This window comes from Vigna unguiculata, chromosome 3 (genome assembly GCF_037176805.1).
Source record: "Vigna unguiculata cultivar grain cowpea cultivar isolate G323 ecotype 2 chromosome 3, ASM3717680v1, whole genome shotgun sequence".
NCBI classification, from domain to species: domain Eukaryota; kingdom Viridiplantae; phylum Streptophyta; class Magnoliopsida; order Fabales; family Fabaceae; genus Vigna; species Vigna unguiculata.
In genome coordinates this window covers 29,249,957-29,270,431 of record NC_140794.1, presented here as the reverse complement: position 1 = coordinate 29,270,431, position 20,475 = coordinate 29,249,957, and the positions used below count along the sequence as shown (strand labels likewise).

At 38.3% G+C, this 20,475-nt stretch overlaps 3 protein-coding genes across 3 annotated transcripts; 1 reads left to right on the top strand and 2 right to left on the bottom strand.

Moving 5' to 3' along the window:
* Positions 1 to 335: 335 nt before the first annotated feature.
* LOC114175271 (uncharacterized) lies at positions 336 to 2,506 on the bottom strand. Its single transcript, XM_028060053.2, has 2 exons — positions 2,427 to 2,506; positions 336 to 1,719 (listed from the first exon to the last, which is right to left on the bottom strand). Exons 1-2 carry the CDS (start codon positions 2,504 to 2,506, stop codon positions 336 to 338), a joined length of 1,464 nt encoding a protein of 487 aa, XP_027915854.2.
* Positions 2,507 to 9,328: 6,822 nt separating this feature from the next.
* Positions 9,329 to 17,957, top strand: DRT111 (D111/G-patch domain-containing protein). Its single transcript, XM_028065405.2, has 2 exons — positions 9,329 to 10,412; positions 17,436 to 17,957. Exons 1-2 carry the CDS (start codon positions 9,597 to 9,599, stop codon positions 17,730 to 17,732), a joined length of 1,113 nt encoding a protein of 370 aa, XP_027921206.2. The 5' UTR covers positions 9,329 to 9,596; the 3' UTR covers positions 17,733 to 17,957.
* A 153-nt stretch (positions 17,958 to 18,110) lies between these two features.
* LOC114175681 (B3 domain-containing protein Os04g0386900-like) lies at positions 18,111 to 20,236 on the bottom strand. The gene is made up of 3 exons (XM_028060463.2): positions 20,072 to 20,236; positions 19,352 to 19,509; positions 18,111 to 18,902 (listed from the first exon to the last, which is right to left on the bottom strand). Exons 1-3 carry the CDS (start codon positions 20,097 to 20,099, stop codon positions 18,588 to 18,590), a joined length of 501 nt encoding a protein of 166 aa, XP_027916264.1. The 5' UTR covers positions 20,100 to 20,236; the 3' UTR covers positions 18,111 to 18,587.
* Between the last annotated feature and the right edge of the window lie 239 nt (positions 20,237 to 20,475).

Here is a 20,475-nt window from a genome sequence, read left to right as displayed (position 1 = left end):
CTGCCATCCTTCTCTTTCACAACTAATACCGGTGCCCCCCATGGTGATGCACACGGTCGGATAAAGTTCTTCTCAAGCAGATCCTCAATTTGCTTCTTTAACTCTGCCAACTCAGCTGGTGCCATCCGATATGGTGCCATAGATACTAGGCCAGCCCCATGGATGAGATCAGTGGTGAAATCCACATCCCTGCTTGGTGGCAACTCTGGGATTTTGTCAGGGAAGACATTCGCGTATTCATCTACCATAGGAATCAAACTAATTTTCTCTACAGTACTCTTCTTCTCCGTTTGAGCTACTATCATAAAACACGTAGCCCCCGCTTCAATCTCCTTCTATGCTTGGTTGGATGATATTAATTCTAGTCCTTCTGCATCTAGAAACACCACGCTACGTTGCCCACAATAAATCACCACATGGTTGCTGGCCAACCAATCTATACCCAGAATCACATCTAACCCCTCCATTGGTAAGCAGATGAGATTCACCTTGAACCTGCGGTCTGCCACCTCTATAGGGCATCTCACACAAACAGACGTGGTGGATACCTCTCCAGACGCTGGAATCGCAACAATTAACTCGCACGCCAGCTCTCGCATCATTAGACCGAGCCTCCTCACGCATTCATTGGATACGAATGAATGGGTAGCTCCTGAGTCATACAGCACAACAACCTCATGGTCAACTAAAAAACAAGTAGTCTGCACTAGGTTACCTGACTGGGCGGCCTCGGTAGTCGTCAAGGCAAAAACACGACCAGGGGCTCTAGGTCGATCCCCTACTGGTTTCTTCGCTAATGCACCTCTAGCTGGTTTCTTATTCGAGCAGTGTCGTGCAAAATGGCCCGTCTGATCACAATCGTAGCACTTGCCAGTGCTACCACCACCACCACCACTGGAACTGCCTGAGGGTTTTGGACAATCCCTCCGATAATGCTCCTCACCACAGTTGTAGCACTGTAGTTTCTTAGCCGAGCTTTGTGGCCTATCATACGGCTTCTTCTGCTGCCGTGAATCAGAGGTAGTCTTATGTGGTCGAGCCCCTTTGCTGGGCCCCATCTCCAGCTGCTCTACAGCCTTGGCCTGCTCCACCAAAACTGGGAACTCCCGGATCCAGAGAGGTACAATAAAGCGGCGCAGCTCGTGTTTCAGCCCGCCCTCGTATTTTCGGCACCTCCACTCCTCGGTAACAGTAGGTGTGTAGAACCTGGCCAAATATTCAAACCTGTCTGTGTATGCCTGCACAGTCAGGTTCCCCTGCTGGAACGTGAGGAATTCCGCCTCTCTCTCATGCCTGGCACTGGTTGGAAAATATTTTTCCAGAAATCTCTCCCTGAAGGAAGTCCAGGTAACCTCCTCACCCCGAGTCTGCATGAGTTGCTGCATGCCTGCCCACCAGTATTCCGCATCAGCTATCAACAGGAAAGATATGAATGAGAGCTTCTGGGCGTCTGTGCAATCAATCACCCGACAGATTTTCTCGCACTCTTTAAGCCAAGCATCGACTTCATCTAGAGAAGATTTGCCCGCAAATTTTGAGGGCTTATGCCTCATAAAATCCTCCATCGACACCGGACGTGTGGGTGCTACCACGGCTCGAGGTTGCATTGCAATGGGCTGCATCGCATCTACCATCCGATGTATCGCCTGCGAGATCTCATTAACCCCAGCATTATTCCTCCTCCTCCTATTTGCCATAGCTCTAGCACGCCACATGTAACTGTTCACATTAAACAGCTTGGTTAAGACTTCATACTAAAAGTCAGATAACAAACAATGATCAAAATGATCTCACAAGCACACACACGGTAAGCTCACTCCCCATAGACCCCAAAAATCATTTTGAAAACAAAGCTCTGATACCAAATGTAACATCCCGTCCGGATATTACGGATTTAACAAAATAAAACAGAAATAATACATCAATATCATTTATGTAAAAACTCATTTATAATAATGCCTCATTTTCCAAAACACGGGAAATGTAAAACTTCCTTAAAGTACCAACAAGTCCATGAATACAAAACGGTGAGTTTAGTCAAGTAGGCCATGAGCCTTTACATCCTATATTAAAATAGAGTAACAAAAAAACGTAAACATAAAAATTCCCATAATCAGCCCCTCTCCGTAGCTAAGCCTCACCAGTTCCACTTGCATCATCACCTGCTCACATGTACCGCGTACACGATCATCGCCAAACACAAGCAGATAGGGTGAGCTAACAGTTAAAACATACAAAAATATATATCAAATATACATATACATGTTTAACCAGTACAAATAACATAACAACACCACAAATTCTTTCTTTATACTGCATGGCCACAACCATATCAAGTATCCTTTCTTTTCCCACAGAATCTTACTCTAATTCCATCACATGGCCACCACCATGTACCCCGATACACCTAATGGAAGTCATGTTACCTTCCCTCCACATGGCCACCACCATGCATAATAAGTACATCAGGAAACCTCGTTCGAGTTCTTCTCATGGCCACAACCATGCGAGCAGTGTTCTATATCTTCTATTGAGTATCTCCAGGAGCCTTGCTGCCACACCTATCGGCCACAACCGATAGAGCATGTGCGGAAACCATGCTACGGATCACACACCGTAACGCTAGGTGGAGTTCCCAAGTATGAACATAGTCCGTAACGTCCCAGGATGACCAAACTCATCAGCAACCACTGAGGAGGGCAATCCATCTGGACCCATCCGTACTAGCCATAACCAGCACACTCACACCGGCACACTCGCCAACCCGAGCCACAACTCAAGGTCCCTCGTGTTCATCCGCTATCCCGAGCCCACAACTCGAGAAAAGTCATTCCGGGCCACAACCCATAGAATGCCACGTGCTTAACCCCTATCTTGAGTCACAACTCAAAGATACGTTCCGGGCCACAACCCTTGGAACACCAGCAAGCCCACCAACGAGATATTCTTAGAAGCCTTATAGACCATGCTTTAATTTCTACTTCATCCCAATAATATAGCAATAACACCTGCTTTGGAAGTTTCCCAACATCCTCACTCCCTTAAAATAAACTCCGTTGTGTAACCTGTCCAGCCTATCTCGCTTAAGCTAGATCCACTAGCTTGGGCGAGCCTCTAAAAACACTGCACTACACGTACTCTCGTTTAAGCGAGCTCACCCTCGCTTGGGCGAGACCCTCGCTCGCCCAGAATCATGATTCATCTCGTCCAAGCAACAAGTTCCACCAAACAACACAAATCACCCTCGAAATCTTGCCTAGGCGAGAGACTCTCGCCTGAGCGAGATGTCCCCACTAGCACCCTTCAACATGCTCGTATCCTCACCTAAGCGAGGCACACTCGCCTGAGCGAGATGACCTGTCGCTCAGGACTAGGCTCCCTCGCCTGCGCGAGATGATCGCGTAACACAAGGATTTTGTCTCTGCCAACCTCGCCTAGGTGAGGCTGGCTCGCCTAAGCGAAAATTGCAGAATGGCTCCCTGTTTACGCACGCGACCAGCAGTAACCATTCTCAAAACTCATGCCAAATCATACCATTCATTAGGAAAATAATGCACGCACATATGAACACAATGTTGCCATAATGGGGACTCCAAAAACCAAAGTTTTGCACAATTACCCTTACACAGTGCATCATCTCATTATAATCACATAATTTAGGTATGAATTCATATAAAACAGTACCTAAACACCCCAAACCCCAATTCATCACAGATATAGTGCAAATTCCATAGCATATACACATTCAAATCATGCAAAATGATCAAAGGCATGCAATTTCGGGTTCAGCTCCCCTAACCTGAAAAATCCCATTTGATCACCAAGGCTTGCCTTATCACCACTTCAATTACCCTCTCTACTTCACTCCTAACTCTCCTTCTGCTAAGGTCTTTCTCATCTATTCATATTCAGCCACACAACCTTTTAGCAAAAAGAAAGTTAAATTTGAGTCCACCCAGGTTCGAACCCACACCATGCCAAAGTTAAATCAACTTTAAACCATCAGGCCAACCCATGTTTCTTGCTAACACATACAATTCAAGCATATCTCATCTTGAGGGTGGCCCAACATATTAATAAAACATTAATAACAAAATACACATAATTGGCCTACTTAGGACTCGAACCTAAGTCCTCTCACACAACCAAAGTACTCTCAACCATTTGAGCTAGCACTTTTTCACGTCACACATAACAGAAATTAATGTCATAAATGCACAACTCACCCGCATTTATTAATTAATTATTTATTTAATTAATTAATTTCCGCGGATTTTATAGTAAGTGTGAATCATCTCGATATTAGAACATTATCATTTTAATGTTCCTTGACACCAAATATTTACATATTATTTAGTATATCGGGGTAATGTGTCATTATTATTATTGTTACTGTCTATTCAAGGTAAGTTATTATTTCATTGATATTGGTTAATATTATATTACATGTTTTATCACATAAGTCTAAGGCCCAAAAGGGCCTATAAATAAATCTAGTATTTCACAGGAAAAACATACACTCTCATATACTCATTCTCTCTTATACAAAATCCTTACTCTCTTACTGATTTGAGCGTCAAAGAGTCTTTTTTCGAATGGATCTTCCATTGTGTCTCAACCCTTGGAAGCACCCCATCAAAGTATGTCAAAGTCAACAAGATCTTGCCACCTGTCCAAAGACTCGCCTCACGGTCCTAGTAAGAACATTTTCTACACCCCATGGGACCTCGGTAAAACTTTGCCCCAGCTTCACGCAAGACTCGAAGAGAGCACAACAAAGCAACCTGTCATTCCTATTTTTCTTGTGTGACTTGCTCATGTCTTGTTGGTACTCAAATGTTTAGCTTGATTCTGTTGTTTTGCATCTTAGGTGAACATGCATGATTTGATATGACTGAGGCATTTCTTGTTTTTAGCTACTTGGCCAAATAAGCTAACCATGACCTTGATCCATTGGCAGCCCCTTGACCTTAAACCTCTTTTTCTTGTTTTGAGCATATTGCTAAACCTTAAAAAGAAAAAGACCATGTTTTTCCTTACCTTAGCGTGAAAAAAGGAGCTAGTGGATTATGTTGAGATTGGTTGAGGAATAAAGTGTGGGGGTGAGTATTTCCCCCACAAAGTTGTAAAAATGGCAAAAAGGAAAATAATTGTTGATGACAGAGTGTTGTAATGAAAAATGATTGCTGTCTGAAAAAGAGCAACAGAGGATAAAAGAGAAAAAAAAAAACAAAGAAAAAAAAGGATTATTTTTGAAACTATGCTCCATAACTCTTTCTTCCTTACTATTTCAAAAACACACAAATCCTAAAGTTTTTCCTACCTTTGCCTTGGCCTCATTATAACCTTGAAAAGTCCTCATGATTTTTGAATGCATGTTTTCTGAAAGCTATGAATATTAGAGTCTTGCTAAGCATTGAGAGTGTTTACTTGCATGGGTATTTTGAGTGAAAACACAAGCCAAAACACTTGAGCGAATTTTGGTGAGAAAATATACATTTAACTTGAGTGTTTCTCTTTCATATTTGATTATCTTGTAAACTCAAAAGATTAACTCATGTGTGAAAAACAAAATTTTATCCATTTGTTTGTGCATGGCAACATGATTTCTAGAAGATTGATCTGTTTCCATTTGTATTCATTTCTTTAATCCACTGAAAATATGGAATAAAAGACCTCAGAATAAAGTTTTGAAATTGTTCAATTTTGCCCAGGAGTGCAAAAGGATAAGTGTGGGTGTGTGATGAGTTCAAATTTTTGCCCTCATTTAATATTTAAATTTGGGGATTTAATTAAATTTTCTGTGCTTAAAGATTGATTTAATTAGGATTTGTGATTATTGGATTTATTGAGTAAGTTTGGTAAAAGTGGCGTAAAAATTGATTTTAGTTGCATAAAATATTATTGGATATTCTAACGTTTGTTAATGCAGCTGGAATTTATTTTTGGTCATTAATAGTGTGGATTTAAAATATTCAAAGTTACAAAATAAGTCCAAAATCAGGAAATTCTGGAAAAGAATAAATCAGGAGCTAAATGCACCCCCATATTTTATTTGCACACTCCTGCAAAGTGGACCACCAAAAACCCTGTTCTGCACCCCCAGTTTTCACTAAGTTGCACCCCTCCTACCACTTAAACTCCACTCAACCAGATCATGCCATGTGGCAATCCCCACCTTTCAAATCAGGCCAATCATAAGCTGACACGTGTCATAATCCTCCACTCACCAAATTAACCAATCAGATCTTGCCACGTCATCATCTCCTCCATCTCACTCATGAAACCCTAACCCTAATTTCAGCCACCATGACCACCCTCCACACAGCCACCACCACCAGTCACGGCAGCCACCATCAACACCACCGCACCTCTTCGTTCTCGCCGGCCACCGCACCTGCAACCTCCATTACAGCAGCCACCGCGACGTGCCACCATCGCAACCATCTTCTCCGCAGTTTCGTCGCGCCTCCACACCACGGTCCTCCATTCGCGCAGCTTCCATCTTCACCGCAGCAGCGCACCTCACTGCAACGCACCAACAACGAACACCGCGAACCAATCCCGGCCACCATTCGCGACCACACAGCGAGTCAGCCCTGCATCGTGCGAGTCCTTCACGCAGCAGCCATGGCTGCACCAGCTTCGAATCCACCATTTTCGCACCTCAAATCACCGTTCCCGTTGTAGTAGCGCAACCACGAACCTGCACCCTCATTCTCGTCCATCTTCGCGCGAACCAGCAGCCACAATGAAGCACGCAAACGGAACAGTTGCAGCAACCACATTTTCTCTTCACGGACCATGACGCAGCAACACCACCACACCCGCCGGAGCAGCCGCCATTGCCGTCAGCCGCGCAGCCAAGGAAGAAACATGGGGGCAGAAACCCTAATTCTGGAGAGAGAAAATGCACTGCCACGTGTCAGCATCTGATAGGGCAATCAAATTGGTCAACTGGTCAAATCTGGTCAACTGGTCAAAGTCAGCAGTCAACTCTGGTCAAAACTGCAAAAATGGTTAAATGAAAGGGGCAAAATTGGAAATTGGACAGGAATTAAGTTGCTAATTAATTAAATAAAAATAAAAGATTTTAGCAACTGACAGATAAAGCCCAAAGTCCAGTTGAAGCCTATATAAAGAGACTTAAGGGAGCAGAAACAAAGCAAATTGACAACTTAGACACTTAGAACTCTCTGGTTTTGGCAAATACTGTCTCCACCACATCTCTCATTCTTTCTTTTATTTTCTTTCCTTCATATCAACATGTATTCCATCAAAGCCATGGAGGGCTAAGCTTTTAGGGTTGATTCCACTGTAATTTCTTAACTGGATTCTGAGGTTAGATGAATTTATATGTTTGTTATTTTTATTATTGTTGTGGCTTTTGTTTATTTATGTCCTTTGCTTCTTAATCGAATAGAAAATAATGATTTTAAATCTACATGCATGCTAATCATATGAGTTAAAAGGTTTTTAAATTAAATTGAGACTCTACTTTGATTTTATTTAGAAACTTTCATTTGATTAAATAAGTTTTTGCCAATAATTGAGACTTTACTTTGATTAGAGGTAATTACTTTAACTAAAATTAGTCAAGACTTTACTTTGATTAATTAAGTTTTCTATTTGGTGAAGAAACAAAGGAATAGACATGATTAGGCATAATAAAATTAATTGAGACTGTACTTTGATTGAATTTACTATGGACAATCTAACAATTCTCACTTTTAATTGAGATTGTACTTTGATTAAAAGTGAGGATGCCAACAAATGAATTGAGTCTTTACATTGATTGATTTGTAAATCAACAACAATAATTAATTTAACAATAATCTCTAGATAACCAATGAAGAATCTTATTTAGAAAAAGCAGTGGAATTGACCTATTTACTATTACAGTGTTTACAATCTTCCGTGTCATTTTCTTTGCACATCAAAATCCCCCTATTTTTATAATTGCTAGTTTTAATTGCATTTTTAAGAATCAAATATTTGAGATCAATTTCGTATTCGTTGTGAGACGACTCAGGGTTATCTTAACCCTAACTATTTTGTTCACTACTAATTGGCAATACTGAAGTTGCTAAAGTAGTGGTAATTTGATCGCCTAACGACAGCGATATCAAAGCCAACCTCTTATAGCCACCAGACGTAAAAAATTTCCACCCTTTCAATGAGGGGGTGGCACGAATCAGCATCCCAAAAGGGATCCTAATCAACATCTGAAAGTACGATGGAACCATCGACTCAACCACACATCTAAAAGCTTATCCGATTCAGGTTAGTATACATACTCAAGATAAGAGGGAATTTTGTAGGATGTTTCCTACCACTTTGGATGGACAGGCTCTAGATTGGTACTACACACTGCCCCTATACTCAGTGGATTGTTTTGAGACCTTAAGCACCATGTTTTGAGCCAAGTTCGCAGATTGGAAGATGGTGCCTACCACTTCGACAGCCCTAAAGTACATAAAGTAGGGAGAAAGTGAAACATTCAGGCACTTCATGGAGAGGTTCACACCGCAATGACTACTATTCCATACATTCCCTATTTGTTGGCATGCACTCCATGATTTGTGGTATTCAACTTGGACCATTCTCCGACTCCCTTTTCCACGAAAAGGCCTAGGGACATGAACGAGCTAAGGGAGTGCGCAACCAAATATATGACCATCAAGGAGAACAAGTTGAAGACGATAAAGAAACTTGGAATCCCCACCTAAATGAAAAGCTAGAAGAACAACAAGGTTGATAAGAGGACAACCCGATACAATCAGTACACCCTCTTTAATGTCAGTTGGGACACCATAGGAAAGCCTATAACCTAGAGCTCATACAACTCCCTGAGCCTCAACCCTCCTCGTCAAGGGCTGGCCCAATGAAAAAATTGCATTTTCACCAATCCTTAGGTCACACCACTGAGGAATGCCACTAGTTGCGGGATTTCATTGAAAGTTTGGTACGCTTCGACGTCTTGAATAACTGTTATGGTGGTAGTGGTGAAAGGTCATGAAATGAAGGAAGAGACAAAATTAAACCAATTTAATTAAAATAAAGATTAAATTGAACTAAAATAGAGACTTATTTGAACAAAACACAGTCAATTTAAACGTCATGTGAACAATATTGACCTATATATTCTGTCGTTATCAATTTAAACGACGTCAATGAAAGAACGAAATTGAACATAATTTAGCAAATAAAAATCAAATTGAATGAAAAAAAAAAACAAATTGATCAAAATAAATTAAATGGGACCAAAATATTTATTTAACTATTAATGTAAAAAACAAAAAAAACCTGCTAAAGTAAATAAATCACTCTGCCGCGACGCATTCGAGTAGTGCGCGACCGAGACCCATCGACTCATTGAGGTCATCGAGATCACTCAACGGCTACCTTGTATTCGGCCGCGCGTGTTGTGCTTCGTTCTGTTCTGTGTTGGTGTCATCAACAAATCCCTAATCTCATAATCTAAGCCCAAAGCACTATTCATTATCCCGTTTATCTATCTTTTCTCGATTCCCCTTCAGAATTGGTCGTAGAATCAACGAATCCGTTATCGTTTGCTTTCAATTTTCAATATTCAAATGTTGGGTGGATTATACGGAGACCTTCCTCCACCTTCGTCGGCGGAAGAAGACAACAAACCCACTCCCAATGTGTGGTCTTCAAGCACCAAGATGGCCCCTGCCACGCTCCGCAAGCCCGCGTCGCTCTTCGCGCCTCCCCAAACCCTCCTCCGAACACAGCCCAAGCCCAAGCCCGTTGTCGCCAACCCTAAGGCCCTTCTCTCCCCCACGCCCGCTCCGCCTCCTGACGATGCCCTGCAGCCCGCTCTCGTCGGCGTCCAGTCCACCGTTCTGGAGGAGTACGACCCGGCCCGGCCCAACGACTACGAGGAGTACCGCCACGAACGCAAGCGCAAGGCCCGTGAGGCCGAGATGCTGCGGGAGCTCGAGCGCCGCCGCCAGGAGGAAGAGGACGAAGAGAGGGAGCGCGAGAAGGAACGAGAGCGAGAAAGGGATTACAGTGAGTCGAGGTTGAATGTTTCCGGTGAAGAGGCGTGGAGGAGGCGCGCGGCGATGAGTGGGGCCGTGCCGAGATCGCCGTCGCCGCCTCCGACGGGGAATTCGGATGGGTTTAGCATTGGGAAGTCTGAGACAGGAGGGTTGGGAGTGGGGGCGGGTGGACAGATGACGGCGGCGCAGAGGATGATGGCGAAGATGGGATGGAAGGAGGGGCAGGGACTTGGGAAGCAGGAGCAGGGGATTACCACTCCTTTGATGGCAAAGAAAACGGATAGAAGAGCTGGGGTTATTGTGAATGCTAGTGATAACAGCAAGAAAGTGAAGAGTGTTAACTTCAATGGAGTGCCTACCAAGGTGCTGCTGCTTAGGAATATGGTATGTTACATATGTTTATTGGGTGTGTTTTGACATGATAAGTGCTTGTTTGTGGAATTTTGTTGAAAGTTTATCAGTCAGGATTGTGTTTTATGAGGTAACTAGTGAGCTTGTGTTATGGCTGATTCTCTACTTGATTTTTGTCAATTCCTTTGGTTGTTGCTGCCTTAGATGAACAGTGTTGTGTTAACTTTAGATAGGATGTAATTTTCGCATTTTGTTGCTTGTGATGTTGTAGATTTTGGTCTGCCTGGTATGGGGTTTCCGTTTAAAATTATTAGGGATTAAAATTTTTGCACGCGATGAGGCCTTGTGAAGTTTTGGCTTGGCCAGTGATGGATGTGGTTTTAATAATCGTGACTAGTGATGAATTTAATGCTATGATCTATGGTTTACAGTTCTTATATTATTTAACTTGACAAAATAAATACGTCAAGCTTTTTACTAGGTTTTCATTCCGCTGATCAGTTTGCTTTGTTTTGTAGAAATTGTGTTTAACTTGTATACATATTCTAGGTTGTCAAAGTTGAGAATTTATATAAATTCATAAAGGCCTTGATTGTATATTTGCAAGAGCTTACTCAATATAAAATACATAAATCATTCTCAAATAATACTCCCAATTCCCAAAATTATTATATCATAAATATTGCAGGATAAATCCAAAATATACTGCTAATTCCTGAGATTTGAAATGCTGAAACTTGAAATTAATACTAATAAAATTTCAGCATTTCTCAAACATATAAAATATAGACAAAACAGAGAAACAAAAAACAGGGCTGTAATTTGCAGTTCTGTTTGAGCAGAGAGACTTCCATATGCAGAGGAAATCAACTGACCAAATAAAAAATAAACTTGCGTGCAATTAGACTGAGAACGAGCCTCAATGTTCGTTTTTTTGTGTTTTGAGACTCAAATGACATCAATAACTGTTCTTTTGAGTAAATATTTTTTACCGTAATGAGCTTGTGAGCTCGTTCCTGAACCCAAGAGATTGACTGAGTTCAAACGAGTTTGTGTGAGTGCACTCAAACTTATTCAAACAGGATTCTGCAACTGAGTTAAACATTTGTGTTATCATGGGCATGTAAACTCGTCCAAGTATGAGTTAGCATTCTAGTTTGATAACTGTGTTCTTGTTAAACGTCTTACCTTTGTTTTGGTGGTGATGTTTTTGAGATTCAGCATGCAAATGCTATACCAACAATTGCTAAACTTGAAGGTATAGAAAATATGCTTCTTCTTGATGTTTTTGCCATCCACCAAGGTTGATGCACTGATCATGTGATTGATGCGGATAAAACCAAATTAACAACATTAACATGAGGGGTGCCAAATGCTCGAATAACGTTTTAAAGTGTACTAACCAAACTTATGGGAACTGCTTTTGCGTCAGTACAAGGATTTATGAACAATTTAGATTTTCCCAAATAACAAAGTTAGGAGGTTGTTCTATGTAAACTTCCTCTTAAAAATTATATGGAGGGCATTCTTTTTGTCAAGGTAATAAAGAGGTCAATGTTGGATTAATCCCTAGCCATGGTGAGGAAGAATCAAACAGATTCATTCTTTGAAACTAGAGGAAAAAGCATTGTTGTAGCCATTGCAAGAGATTTGTGTACTATACTTGGCTGCTAAATGAGCCTTGAAATGGTCAATACAGCGTATGGGGACCAATTGACAGTTAGCTGTTACTGGTTACTTTAGATACTAGATCCAATGTGCTTTACAACGTAGGGCAGACATTTCATCTGTAATTGCTTGGTGCCAATTATGATGATATAAGGTTTCACTTGAGGTTTTATGAATACCAACAGAGGACAGGCTTGAAATAGTGTAGTATTGTGCAAAACTTGTTCCTAACTAGGTCACTTGTTCCTAACAATTTCACTAGTTTGTTCTCAAGAATTTATTGTGTATTAAATTGACTCATGCAATGGATAGAAACTAGGGAAAAAAACCCTGTTACACCGTTGACATTCTTTATTGTCTATTGGTCTTTTGTACAGCCAAAGCAATTACATGAATCAGAGTATGCCGTGCAGTGTGCACTCCTTGAACGAGAAATTGTTATAGTTTTTAAGCCCAAGTTGTCATGCTTTAGAAATCATCAAAAAAGCACAGGCTAGTTTGTTCTCAAGAGTTTATTATGTATTAAATTGACTCATGCAATGGATAGAAACTAGTGAAAAAAACCCTGTTACACCGTTGATATTCTTTATTGTCTATAGGTCTTTTGTACTGCCAAAGCAATTACATGAATGAGAGTATGCTGTGCAGTGTGCACTCCTTGCAGGAGAAATTGTTATAGTTTTTAAGCCCAAGTGGTCAAGCTTTAGAAAGCATGAAAAAAGCACATGCTAGTTTGTTCTCAAAAATTTATTGTGTATTAAATTGACTCATGCAATGGATAGAATCTAGTGAAAAAAACCCTGTTACACTGTTGACATTCTTTATTGTCTATTGGTCTTTTGTACTGCCAAAGCAATTACATGAATGAGAGTAAGCTGTGCCGTGTGCATTCCTTGAACGAGAAATTGTTATAGTTTTTAAGTCCAAGTGGTCATGCTTTAAAAAGCATGAAAAAAGCTCATGCTAGTTTGTTCTCAAGAATTTATTATGTATTAAATTGACTCATGCAATGGATAGAAACTAGTGAAAAAAACCCTGTTACACTGTTGACATTCTTTATTGTCTATTGGTCTTTTGTAATGCCAAAAGAATTACATGAATGAGAGTATGCTGTGCAGTGCGCACTCCTTGAACGAGAAATTGTTATAGTTTTTAAGCCCAAATGGTCATGCTTTAGAAAGCATGAAAAATGCTCATGCTAGTTTGTTCTCAAGAATTTATTTTCTATTAAATTGACTCATGCAATGGATAGAAACTAGGGAAAAAAACCGTTACACCGTTGACATTCTTTATTGTCTATTGGTCTTTTGTACTGCCAAAGCAATTACATGAATGAGAGTATACTGTGCAGTGTGCACTCCTTGAAGGAGAAATTGTTATAGTTTTTAAGCCCAAGTAGTCTTGCTATAGAAAGCATGAAAAAGTTCTCAAGAATTTATTGTGTATTAAATTGACTCATGCAATGGATAGAAACTAGTGAAAAAAACCGTTACACCGTTGACATTCTTTATTGTCTATTGGTCTTTTGTACTGCCAAAGCAATTACATGAATGAGAGTATGCTGTGCCTTGTGCATTACTTGAAGGAGAAATTGTTATAGTTTTTAAGCCCAACTGGTCATGCTTTAGAAAGCTTGAAAAAAGCTCATGCTAGTTTGTTCTCAAGAATTTATTGTCTATTAAATTGACTCATGCAATGGATAGAAACTACTGAAAACAACTGTTACACCGTTGACATTCTTTATTGTCTATTGGTCTTTTGTACTGCCAAAGCAATTACATGAATGAGAGTATACTGTGCAGTGTGCACTCCTTGAAGGAGAAATTGTTATAGTTTTTAAGCCCAAGTAGTCTTGCTTTAGAAAGCATGAAAAAGTTCTCAAGAATTTATTGTGTATTAAATTGACTCATGCAATGGATAGAAACTAGTGAAAAAAACCGTTACACCATTGACATTCTTTATTATCTATTGGTCTTTTGTACAGCCAAAGCAATGAATGAATAAGAGTATACTATGCAGTGTGCACTCCTTGAAGGAGAAATTGTTATACTTTTTAAGCCGATGCTTTAGAAAGCATGAAAAAGTTCTGAAGAATTTATTGTGTATTAAATTGACTCATGCAAAGGATAGAAACTAGTGTAAAAAATCCTGTTACACCGTTGACATTCTTTATTGTCTATTGGTCTTTTGTACTGCCAAACCAATTACATGAATGAGAGTATGCTGTGCCGTGTGCATTACTTAAAGGAGAAATTGTTATAGTTTTTAAGCCCAAGTGGTCATGCTTTAGAAAGCATGAAAAAAGATCATGCTAGTTTGTTCTCAAGAATTTATTGTGTATTAAATTGACTCATGCAATGGATAGAAACTATTGAAAAAAACCCTGTTACACTGTTGACATTCTTTATATTCTAATGGTCTTTTGTACTGCCAAAGCAATTACATGAATGAGAGTATGCTGTGAAGTGTGCACTCCTTGAACGAGAAATTGTTATAGTTTTTAAGCCGAAGTGGTCATGCTTTAGAAAGCATGAAAAAAGCTCATGCTAGTTTGTTCTCAAGAATTTATTGTCTATTAAATTGACTCATGCAATGGATAGAAACTAGTGAAAAAAACCGTTACACCGTTGACATTCTTTATTATCTATTGGTCTTTTGTACAGCCAAAGCAATGAATGAATAAGAGTATACTATGCAGTGTGCACTCCTTGAGGAGAAATTGTTATACTTTTTAAGCCGATGCTTTAGAAAGCATGAAAAGTTCTGAAGAATTTATTGTGTATTAAATTGACTCATGCAAAGGATAGAAACTAGTGAAAAAAACCCTGTTACACCGTTGACATTGTTTGTCTATTGGTCTTTTGTACTGCCAAACCAATTACATGAATGAGAGTATGCTGTGCAGTTTGCACTCTTTCTTTGATGGAGAAATTGTTATAGTTTTTAGCCCAAGTGGTCATGCTTTAGAAAGCATGAAAAAAGCACATGCTAGTTTGTTTTCAAGAGTTTATTGTGTATTAAATTGACTCATGCAATGGATAGAAACTAGTGAAAAAAATCCTGTTACGCCATTGACCATCTTTATTGTCTATTGGTCTTTTGTACTGCCAAAGCAATTACATGAATGAGTATGCTGTGCCTTGTGCATTCCTTGAAGGAGAAATTGTTATAGTTTTTAAGCCCAAGTGGTCATGCTTTAGAAAGCATGAAAAAAGCTCATGCTAGTTTGTTCTCAAGAATTTATTGTGTATTAAATTGACTCATGCAATGGATAGAAACTAGTGAAAAAAACCCTGTTACACTGTTGACATTCTTTATTGTCTATTGGTCTTTTGTACTGCCAAAGCAATTACATGAATGAGAGTATGCTGTGCAGTGTGCACTCCTTGAACGAGAAATTGTTATAGTTTTTAAGCTCAAGTGGTCATGCTTTAGAAAGAATGAAAAAAGCACATGCTACTTTTTTCTCAAGAATTTATTGTGTATTAAATTGACTCATGCAATGAATAGAAACTAGTGAGAAAAACCGTTACACCGTTGACATTCTTTATTGTCTATTGGTCTTTTGTACTGCCAAAGCAATTACATGAATGAGAGTATGCTGTGCAGTGTGCCCTCCTTGAACGAGAAACTGTTATAGTTTTTAAGCCCAAGTTGTCATGCTTTAGAAACATGAAAAAAGGTCATGCTAGTTTGTTGTCAAGATTTAATCGTGTATTAAATTGAATCATGCAATGGATAGAAACTAGTGAAAAAAACCGTGGTACACCATTGCCATTCTTTCCTTAAAACATTTGTTATTCAAAAATATTCAAATCAAATATAATTTTCACTTATAAGTTGATAAGATTTTGGCAGACATCATCCTTTTTTTTAGCTGAGAAGCATTCCTCTCAGATACATATTCATTATATCTTGTCATTGAAGCTGATAGTGATCAACTGATCTGTATCTTACTGCCTTATGAATTGTTGGATCATCAGTTATACCTCTGCCTAATTAATTAACTTTATGCATCTTGGTTAATACCTTTTAACTTCCATGGTAAATGAGTAATTTGTTTTTCAAGTGCCTTGCTCTGAAAGTGTTATGATGACAATGTTAATATAGTATGTGGGGATGATATGTATAGTTACTTTTTTTTATTTAATTGTAAATTGTGAATCAGGGTTTAGTAGATTGCCTCTTACCAGAGGTTATTGCTGGATAGTTTATGCCCTCTATTTCCTATTTTTATTAGGATTATTTTTTATTCAGTCATAATTGTGGGTAACTTGTCGGTTTAGATTTATACTCCTTTGAATTGGCTTTAGTCCATAAATGTTATTATTGGAGGGATGTTTGTTTCTTTGAACGTACTCATTGAATGATGCTATTGTCTGTCATAAGCCATTTTTTTTTTGAAACATGGTTTTTGAGATGAGACCTAGGAGGGGAGGTTCTCGTTATAATATTTTGAAGCGATTGAAATTTGTCAGTATCTGTTTACAGTTGTTAAATTCGGTTTCTTTTGGAAAGTTTAGGTTATGACCTTGATTTTTAACTAAGTCATGTTACTTTTTGCATGCACTGTAATGGTTGGTAAAATATTTCTGGACTTTCACACATAGTTTGTAACTGTTGTAGACTTGTCTGGACACTGGATTTTTAAACATATTGGTGTACATCATTTGTTTCCTCCTTTCCACATGACAAAGTCCTAGGTTGTGATCATGTTTATTTGATCATGTTTTTGTTGACATTGATCAACAGATGACTTCTTTGAAGTCTGCTCTGAGAAGGAAATTAATAATAATTATAAAATCCAAAATTAAAAAACTGTAATGCAAACATCTGTACTGAAGGGCTTTCCAATTCCAAAAGTTGAAATGGTTGCAGCTTTTTACATTGAATTTTAGTTGATGCAATAGTTATGTTTTCCTTCACGAGATCGCTATGTTCACAAGAGATCCTAGATGGTGCGTTCGTATCCTTAAATTATACTTGGGTTTTATTTGGATAAAATTTTCCGTAGATTTTTATTAACAGGAGAAGAAAATAAGGAAATACAATAATTGAGTTTCTAGCCATAAGTTGTTTAAATCTCTTAAGCAACTTGTCTTTTAGAGAAGTTAGAAGAGAAGTTTGTATAAATTAAGTACATAAGTTGATATTAACTTATTAAAATAATTTAATTCTTTTTCATATCTATTTTCTTCTCTTACAAACTCCTATGAAGAAAATTATCCGAATAATTCCATTTAAAAAATTATGCATAACTTTGATGCCTTACCGGTTAATCTATGCCATGAAAATATTAGTAGTGATTGTATAAGTCATCCTAAAATGGATGTGGGATTTGTAGTTTAATCGATCATAGATGACTCACTATATGTTTTCTTGTTGAAGGTGGGTCCTGGTGAGGTAGACGACGAGCTGGAAGATGAAGTGGGATCGGAATGTGCCAAGTATGGAACTGTAACCCGAGTTCTGATATTTGAGATAACAGAACCAAATTTCCCCACCGACGAAGCTGTAAGAATATTTGTGCAATTTGAGAGATCCGAAGAAACAACTAAAGCGCTTATTGACCTAGATGGTCGATATTTTGGGGGTAGAGTGGTGCGTGCCTCATTTTACGATGAGGAAAAGTTTAGCAAGAATGAGTTAGCTCCAATGCCTGGAGAAATTCCTGGCTTCACCTGAACGAACAGCGCCTCTGTTATTTTTGTAACGTCCTTAGTGAATGCACTGAAGACTTGAAATCCAGGTTTATCTTAAGCTTAGTCTTAGTCCATGTGTTTGTAATAGGGACAAAGGGTTGTGCTCAGGTAATTATTATGTTCACAAGAACATTGAAAGTTCCTTACTAGTGCTAATGTTGTCGCTGTACATTCGAAGTTCTTTAATATTTGATTATTTGGTGATTAAGGTAGAGCATTGAACGAGCATTCATCACTTTAGTCGAGGTAAAATGTTTTAATTGACTTTTAAGTGATCTTGATTAAGTTATAAATAACTCAAGTTTCTTCTTAAAGTTTAACATGCCTTTAAAAACAAATAATTTGATTTTAGACAAGCTATATTATTGTTGCTGTTTTAATTATCACAAAAGCAACTTTAGTTTGCAAAAAATGTGAGTCTTGGGGCACAAAATGTCTAGACCAAATAGTGTATTAAGTTCGAATCAGCTATCAATAAAAACAGTTAAGGTTTATTTAAACGGAAGAAACTATTTGTCCTTTGAAACCATTCAAGACTCACCGTCACTACTCTACCCCTCAGCAGTGATATAGTAACACAACCTAGAGTACACCAACAAAATAGCATTCAGTGTTAGCCCAGAAAGTACAAACTATAATGTGTCACTCTGACAATAATAAAATTCTAGTAGTATTTAGAAACGGAAAATAGGATTACTACTCCTAACAAGTTGCGGCAGTGACTAAATCCATTCACTCACCTACTCAGAAGAAAAGATATCCAATAACCCTCAAGTCCTTAACCATCTCAGAATGAAAAAAAAGAAAAGAAAATAAAATGCATCAGATGGTTAAAGTACTAGTAAAGGACAATTGGCATTTCTCGACTCTGACCCATCATCATTTCATTTTCAAGAATTTCAGATGGGATGTCACATCTAAGAATTTGAACTTCAAAGATGACTCTCTTGTCACTGCTTTCCATCAGCTCAAAAATGCATGCATCTTCAACCCTCAAACAATTTTCAACAGCAAACTTTTTCCATCCTGCTGGACTAAAAACCGGCAGTTTCCTTTTTCCATGATACACCATGTCCCAGCTCTTGCCCATATAGGTGAGAATGGTGGGGACCTCACAAGAAGGAAGTTCTAACCGAAAGTTCCTCGCAGGCCACTATATACCAACAACTAAAATATTTCAAATGATTCTCCCATGTAAAATGTATGAAAGAAAGAATATAAAATATTGATAGTCTAGTGTTTCAATGTGTTCATGACTTCTCAAGGCATGGTAAATAAATCAATTTTCTGTAATGATACAGAAAAATGAAGTAATCCAACTCCAACGTTTCCTAGCATAAACCCAAATGTGATACGACATAATGATGCATCAACAAAAAACATTAGAATTGAATAGTCATGCCTGTCCCCCTTTTCATTTGTTTATTCTATTTTTCCTTTACGTTGATGTACATAAACATACAACTCTGCTGGTCTCTAATTCATGATCTTAAATTCAACCCCTCTACTAAAAGTTGGAAGAAAGAGTGCTATTAGACCAAATTATAGTCAAATGGGAAACCAAATGGGATATGTGGTCTATAAAACCAAGTGCGAAATTACCATATAATAACGGGGATAGAGATTTGAATTTGCAAGAATACTATAAAAGTATGGTTTTCCTGAAAGTGGTTTAACTTCACCCCATTGCAAATTTGTTGTATGATCAGGCAGCGGCGGCAAGGGGACTTCATTTTCTAATGCATCTCTACCACTACCTACTGCATCACAAAAAGGTTAGTGATAAAGCTTTCATATCTAGACAAATAAGCTTGATGCATGTAATATAAATGGCTTCCAGGATCACCACTCCAACAATGGTTATTTTTCAAAATGTTGTTGACTAATACAAAAAAAGGATGACTGTATGGACCTCCTTTTTAGTTCAGAAACCTAATTAGTTTTTTTCAGACCAAATCAATTTTTTTGTATACATTTATTGAGTAATTAAATATAAAGATATCAAAAATTCTGAAATAATTTAGTGAAAATTGAGAAATTTCTCCTATTTAAAGTTAAACTTGAAAGTAATTTCTCATCAGCATCCCCAATAAACAGAGTTTCATCTTTGGATTTCATATTTACACAGTCATGAATAACAACTCACGGATTATCAAAACGCTTTTGTTGGCCGGCATGCACTTTGTTTTGTTGGATTATCAAAAAATAAAAATCTTAATAAAACAAATACAGGAAAAAAGTGCATTGCATGAATATTATTATGAGATGAAGAAGATTAGGTATGAAAGCAGAAATTTATGATAAAAACAGTACCAAGATTACCTCTTCCGTTTGATCTGCGAGAAGACATTGTGGAACAGCTACGATGACCTGAAAATTTTAAAGAAATGAAAGCGTAAATGGTGTCAAAATGAACAAAGCAAAAGCGTAGATTGTCGTGTAAAAACCACCGGAGTACTTACCGGTGGAAGCCTCTGCCTGAAGTGACGTGAGAAACTATCTACTGTGAATATGTTATAGAAATATTTCCTATATATACTTTTTATTTTATTTTATTAAGAAATATACTTTTTCTTTTAAATTGAAAAAATAAATGTATGTCAACTTTATTTATCTACCTTCTTCTCATCCTGTACAAAGTTTGATTTTTGGAATGGCATTTTTAACTATTAATCCAGTCAGTGTCGAAAAATAAGCCAAATATTTAACAATAATTAAGATCTCAT